General features: G+C 45.9%; 1 protein-coding gene across 1 annotated transcript in view; it reads right to left on the reverse strand.

Moving 5' to 3' along the window:
* FUBP3 (far upstream element binding protein 3) overlaps nt 1-7,243 on the reverse strand; it is a 53,057-nt gene that overhangs the window by 28,941 nt on the left and 16,873 nt on the right. Inside the window, exon 3 of the mRNA XM_007453131.1 lies at nt 1,298-1,331. Coding sequence (XP_007453193.1) covers nt 1,298-1,331 — 34 coding nt within the window. The remainder of the gene's footprint in view (nt 1-1,297; nt 1,332-7,243) is intronic.

Consider the following 7,243-nt stretch of genomic DNA (forward strand, 5'->3'; position numbering starts at 1 on the left):
GGGGGTGGGGGGTCCCCTCTTGGGACGTTTCCTGATGGTGGTGAAGGGTAACAGTGCTCCTGTATGTGTAGCCACCAGGCTGCTGCTCACACGCAGCACAAGCTGTCTACTCTCAGGAAACAGTACTGCGGAATTTACTAGAAGGGGTTCAACACCAGCACAACTCAAAACTCAGGCAGTTCCTCAGCCCGCAGGAGCAATTTTAGCAGACTCTCTTTGAGGAAAAAGCGTATTAGGATAAACTGCTTTGGGCTTCCTGGAAGACAAAGCTCTATTCTAAATGCAAGGCTGAAACTGGTCTAACGCACAAAGTACAAACATTTTGGAAAGTAAAATCCTGATTAACTATGGCTTTATAGGAAAGTTACATTTGATACTGACACAACCTCATTTCAATGACTATATTTCAATTCATTAAAAAACAAAGCAAACAAAGAAACAATAACTAAAAAAACCCAGAACAGATCTTTTGGTTATCTGATGCCTGGTGATTTCTAGAAACTCCTAAACATTTGCATAGAACACAAGAGGATATAACTGTATCATTGCTGGTGAAGGTTAAGGATAACATGTTACAGTAACAAATACACAGCATAAAATTTCACCCCTTAGGGAAGAGAAGCCTTCCTGGCGGTTTCCTGTATATTTTATCCTTTTTTGAATGACAACATTGTGACCACAAATATTCCATCTTACAGACTGGTCTTTTTAAAGCCCAGAGGTCTTTGTCTCTCTCTAAATCCGCAGTGTTTAAGGGAACTCTGTGAGGGGAAACTAAGGAAGGGAGTCAACCGGGCAGCCATCCAAGGTTCCGCCGCGAGGCCTCTCACTACAGTGGGGGGACCCGGGCTCCCACCTCCCAGACCGTGATTACTGGAGCAACACAAGCTCCATCTTGTGAAAGCCCAGCAAGTCACACTTCTCGAGCACAGCTTTGCTCAAGCGAAGAGGTTAGGGTCCATAAAACAAATACTGGGAAAACCATCCAGCCAGGAGGACAATTCTCACATTCTCTACTTTTAAATTCAACGTATGTGGGCAGAAAGAGCAGCGCCAACATCCCAGAAGTCTCTAAGTTTGCAGACGATAACGGCTGCTTTTTAATACCTTGTATTAGTGTATCCCTTCAGCTTACACTGTCTTGGAAAGGACTACAAAAAAAGTTGAGTCTTAAGGAAATCTAGCCCATGTTTTTTCACACTCTCAACCTCTGACTTTCTAACACTCTAGTACAGATGGTGGATCAATAAACAATTAGAAATGATCAATAAATAATAAAACATAACCCACTGCTTACCTTTGATGTACCAAGGCCCCTAACTGGTTACCTACTGTGGCAAAGAGAAAGAGAAAAGAAAAATCAAAGCATTAGCACGGATAAACTAACTTCATCCTTACACGAGTTCTTACCATTTCGGGGGCGGGGGAAGAAAAAGAAAGGCAGGAAGAAAGCAAACAGTAATTTAGGCTCAGTGGCTGAAATGAAGGTGTTATATGATATGAAACAGGAGGAGACGTTGTGATCAACACAGTCTCTAACCCAGTGTCCAGCTGAACGCAGGATAAGAAATTGATCTGTGTGTCCACATGCTGAGAGGCCTGGGAGAAAATCCTGCTCGCCTAAATCCCTCTCTCTTCCTACCTCCCTCCCGCTTGGGATCCAAACTCAATGTAAAGATGGCGAGGGTCCCTTCTTTCTCTTTTTAAAACAAATGAGAAGATTTAACCTCCTAGCTCGGAAGCAGTGTTAAAGACTGCTCCGTGGCAGCTGCAGTCACTAAGAAAGGGCACATATGTTCCCGCCGGCCACGCCATGGGGCACCCCCTCCGCTCTCCCTACCCTCTCAAGAGCATGAGCATCTCAAGGAGAGGGTCTGGCCTCCTCCCCCCCCACCCCGGGCCTTTTCGCTGAGCCACCACCGCCGTCTGTATACAGCGGACACTAAGAGTCAGCCACCGCCTTTCAAGCCCATTTCACAGAGACAACGGTGCCCAGCAGGCTCTAATGATGAAAACTAACTCTGCAATCATATCCCCACAACACCATTTTATCTACGCTTTTTGTTCGTTTCTCCTCTTTCAGCTATTGATGAGTGTCTCTGCCAGCCATCAGCAAAAAATGATTCTGTGGTGTTTCCCTTTTGGAAAATGCAGCCCAGGAAACACGGTCAGCAGACAACAAAAAAGTATAAATCCTAACTGTCTTATAAGGAATTGAATGAATCTTACAATATGCTAACAAGAGCATTCAAAAATATGTCTCTGGGGAAAGTTATAAGAAGGACAGATATGCGATAAGTGGGGAAGGATCAATTACATCAACCTCAGAACAAAGACTGAAATGGTTTGACATCCGAAATCTAGGTCTCCAATATAGCTCTTCTTTCTGCTTGAACTTAACCCTGTCATTCTCTGACCGGGGAGGAGCTGGTCATAAAACGACAAAGGAAAAGAAACCAGATCATGACGTTTTAAAAGAAGAATAAAAAGCACGGAGAAGCATGCTAGCAAAAAGTACACGAAGCTATTGAGTCAATACCATATTTCTCCCGGATCAACAGCAACGTAATGGTCTACAGCCAAAATATTGACATTACATACTATTAACCTCCTTATCTCAGGGATAACAGAATTGTTTTTTTACTGAATCTTAAAATTTTCTTTTTGCATTTCCAGTTTGAATATGACAAACGCCCTCACCTGGGATAGGCACTGTTCATGATTCCCATTCCACGTGAAAAGTGGACACTGTGAGAGGGGACGCCCACACTTAGGGCAGTGGGTATGAAAACAACACACTGAAGGAGAAGGTCCCCGACAGAGGGCTGCTGAGTGTGGCTGGGCCCTGTTCCTATTTAAGGGTCAAGCTCAGCTTCCTTGCTTACTGTCAGAATTCTTCTCTTAGGGGTAAAGAATCCAGGGAAGACAAAGGAACTAAAATGTCCTGAAATGTTGCAAACACAGAGGAGAGGTGCCCAGTCCCCAAACGCGGCAACGTAGCAGGACCTTGGCTCCTGGTCTCCTGTGCTGTTTGGTAAGAGGTGTCAAAGGGCTGATGATTTTCTGATATTTCAGCTAGAAAAGCCGCAGAAACACAGTAAAGGGCTACACTACCATAAAGAACTTCATGAGATTCACAAGAACATTCAGAGGGCTTGTGGTCAAAAGCCATTTGAAATTTTGTGCTCATCAAAAAAGGAAATTCCTTTTTGTTGGCAAAGTACGTGTGACGGGTGTCATGCACACCGTATCATTTCTGACAGCCAACTGCTTTGCTGCCAAGTGGAGGTGCCTACAGAGATCGAAAATAAAAGTGCACACACCACTATCCCACAAATAGACGGACTGCTGAGAGCCACAGCACCGAAGAATGAAATCAAATTCAAATCCAGATCCAACTCTTTGAGTTGGTGGACGCTTAAGCAGGCAAATCGTCTCCCTCCTCCAAGCAAATGCTGTAGCCTGAGGCTGCAACGCCATTTAAAGTTTCATTCCCTTCGGAAACATTCCCACTTGACGCCTAAAAATGAAAACCAGCAGTTAGAGAAGGGGCACTGGGCACTCATACAGCAAACCGCTAACGTCCGACTCCACGAATAGGGGGCCTTCTCTGCGTCTTCAGGATGAAAAGGGGTCAGGCGAGGGAGGCACATGGGAACGCCTATCAAGCTCAATTTATGGTAACTACCGTCATTTTACTGTAAAAAAGGAAAAGTGCTGAATAAAATCAGTCCTATTTCCTGTTAATGGCACCTGCTGGTCGACCACGGTTCAGCCTGCCTCCAAAGTTCCCCTCGGCGCAAACACGCACAGGTGTGGTTCTCATGTATCCTGCGCGCTATGTAATGGAAGGCCGCCCGGGCGATGGGAAGATGAGCTTCCTAGAGAAAATATTCACGCTACAATATGAGAAATCCTTTCTGAAGAGTAACCCTCTGCCAGTTTCAATCATGATCTTTGAAAAAAATCAGGCACTGGACACATTTTTTCCCCATTACTGAGGAGGAAAAAAGTCTCCATTTTATTCCCCTCAAAGAAATGCTATCAAAATATCACTGGGGAACACACCCAGCTTTATAATACACAACAATCTTAACGGTTACCCCCTCCCACTCCCCTTCAAAAAAGCTCAAGGGACCAAAGCGTCCGTCATCCCAGTGCAGACAAGACCTGGGATGCACAGAGCAGCAGACCTGCGGCAGGTGAGCAGGCAGGTCCGGAGAGGAAGTGCCGGCAGTTCTTATGTGACCCATGACCAGCAGAACAAAGCAATAAACCAAACCTTCCTCTTCAGCCTCTGAACACAACCCTCCTGCACCCGTGCTTGGATTCCAGTCTCCTCGACCCTGACCGATGCCTTCCCAAGCCCCGGTTAAGGTCAGTGAGACTTGCAGTTAGCTGCAGGGACATCTGCAGTTTCCAAGGCATTTTTAAAAAGCTTTTCTGCCAAGGACAATACGAAGGCTTCCTGTGTTCTAAGGCAGCAACCCCCATCCCAGAGTCACAACACACTGACACACTAAGTTCAGCCCTAAGTCCCTAGACAACATAATCTCTAACTCATTTGGCAAATTATTATTTTTTAAAGGTGAGACTAAATCCAAGTTTATCTCAATAATGTCACTTCCACTTGCAGTTGACATGCTCTGCAAGTGGAAGAAGACCACTGCTAGCTTCAAAGGGCGCTGCTCCTCTAGGTGCCTCACCTGCAAGAACCCACTTAGTCCTACAAGAGCCCTGCGAGGCAGATGCTGTCACTACCCGTCCCATTTGACCGATGGAGGCGCGATCACACCCAAGCCCTCAGAAAAGGGCACAGGTGAGCGAGTGCCCGTGCCCACATGACCTCTGAACCGTCATGCCTTTCAGGCACTGGGCACTGTGCCGGGTCCTGGGCGTGAAATTGGTGAACGAGGTCATCTTTGCCTTCAAGGTGAGAGTCTCATGGGGAAAGCAGACGGCTCTGTGATGAGCAGCAACCTACCCTGGTCTCCAGGAGTGCAGAGGTGTTAGGAACCCCACCTGCACCCCTCCCCAGTTCCAGTGCCCACCCAAGGGTCTCGGGAGAAAGATTAAGAGGAAAAATAAAGGGTATGCTACTTATTTACAGCACTATGCCTTATTTTCATTTCATCCAGCGGTTATGAAATCACTTTAGGGGGTCATGACCAGCTTTATTAAAAAATGAAATAGAAAACTGAAGGGACCACGGATACTAAGGGTATGCAGTTCATAAAGTTTTAATTTCAATTACACATGTGATTTTAGTATGTGTGTAGTAACTAGTTCTGATGGAGATATGAGTATTTCTTACATTGTAAGTAGTATTTTAAAAGTGTGAAAATCACTTCTTACAATGCTGATAATAATTTCATGAGGTAAATATTATCTCCATTTTACAGGTGAGGAAACAGACTTAGCGAAGTGAAGCAAGCTGCCCAAAGCCACACAGCTAATAACACGCAGAGGTGGGATTCAAATCCCAAGCTCAGACTTTGGAGTCTCCATTCTCAAGCATTCCCTATTACAGCATACGCGACAGGGACCCAGTTTCAAGTCTTCCTTCTGCCACTTATCATGTACCTGCCCTTGGTCAAACCACTTCTCCAGACACCTCTACAATAAGGAGTTCAGGCTCCAGGGCTCCTTCCGGCCTCTTCTTATTCTGTACGGGCCCTCCCACCACTCCATCTCTAAACCCTGGCGATCACTAATCTATTTTCCGTTCCAAAAATGTCATATAAGTGGGATCATACAGTATGTAACCTTTTGGGGTTGGCTTTTTTCACTCAGCGTAATTTCCTAGGGATCCATCCAGGTGGCTGCAGGTATCAACAGTCTGTTCCTTTATATTGCTGAGTGGTATTCCATGGAGACCATGGAGGCACCAGGTTGTTAACCAGTCACCTGTTGACGGACATCTGGGCTTCAGTTTGGGGCTATTATGAATAAAGCTGCTATGAAGATGTGTGGGCAAGTTTCTGTGTCAACACAAGTTTTCTTTTCTTGGGGATAAATGCCCAGGAGTGTAACCGTGGCCTGAATGGTAAGTGCATATTTAGTTTTGCAAAAAGCTCATCAGGGGGCTTCCCTGGTGGCGCAGTGGTTAAGAATCCGCCTGCCAATGCAGTGGACACAGGTTCAAGCTCTGGTCCAAGAAGATCCCACATGCCGCGGAGCAACTAAACCCGTGCGCCACAACTACTGAGCCTGTGCTCTAGAGCCCGCGTGCCACAACTACTGAAACCCACGCACCTAGAGCCCGTGCTCCGCAAGAGAAGCCACCACAATGAGAAGCCCGCGCACCGCAACGAAGAGTAGCCCCCGCTCACCGCAACCAGAGAAAGCCCACACATAGCCATGAAGACCCAACGCAGCCAAAAATAAAAATTAAAAATAAATAAAATTAAAAAAAAAAAAAGCTAATCAGGTGGTTTTCACATACAGCCAGGATCAAGAACCACTCTGGGTCATATATTCCCTAAAAGAATTTTGAAAAACTATGAAACCCTTTTGATTTGACAATTAAGTTATATTCCTGGTTAATGGGTGCAAATAATACATCAGGTATTGTACATGGCTTCAGTTATATCTCTGCTGCAACACTGATACTGCAGATTTAGCTGACTTATTTTCATGGAAGATGTCTACAATTTCATCCACTTGGCTAAGCCAACTGTCAAACCAACCAGTCAGATCATACTCTGCCAGGAAAAAAAAAAACTCACTTCCCTTTTCCAACTCACACATGTGTTAATATGCACTCACGTGACTACAACTCACTTCTGAATTATAATCCTGAAACGGATGGGTCAGATGGAGGGGAGGAGGGGACAGCATGAGCCTTTGCCATGAGCTGTTACCTGGATAAAACAGAAAACAGATCCTGGCCCCTTTAATATTTCTTACCAAGACTCTCAGGCTTTTATCGTCTTGGGATTCCCCACTCAGAATCCTGGACTCACCCCTTTTGAGGCATTTGAGGATTTTACCGCTCTTGGTGACAAACCGCCATAAACTAAAGAAGGGCGATGTGAAGAGGGGCATGGAAAGAAGGCCCACGTGGCATCCCCAGCAGAGGCACAATTCTCAGAGAGATCCGTTTTAGGGGAGAGGGTGCACAGAAGCGTAAGAGCTGGAGGAGGACCCCGTGGACCTGTCCAAACCCACCTAACCCTGGGAGGACGCCATGCAGCCCGGCTTGAAGACTACTGCTGGACCACACCCCTGATTTACTTTCCCT

This window comes from Lipotes vexillifer, unplaced genomic scaffold (assembly GCF_000442215.2).
Source record: "Lipotes vexillifer unplaced genomic scaffold, Lipotes_vexillifer_v1.1 scaffold149, whole genome shotgun sequence".
Taxonomy (NCBI): domain Eukaryota; kingdom Metazoa; phylum Chordata; class Mammalia; order Artiodactyla; family Lipotidae; genus Lipotes; species Lipotes vexillifer.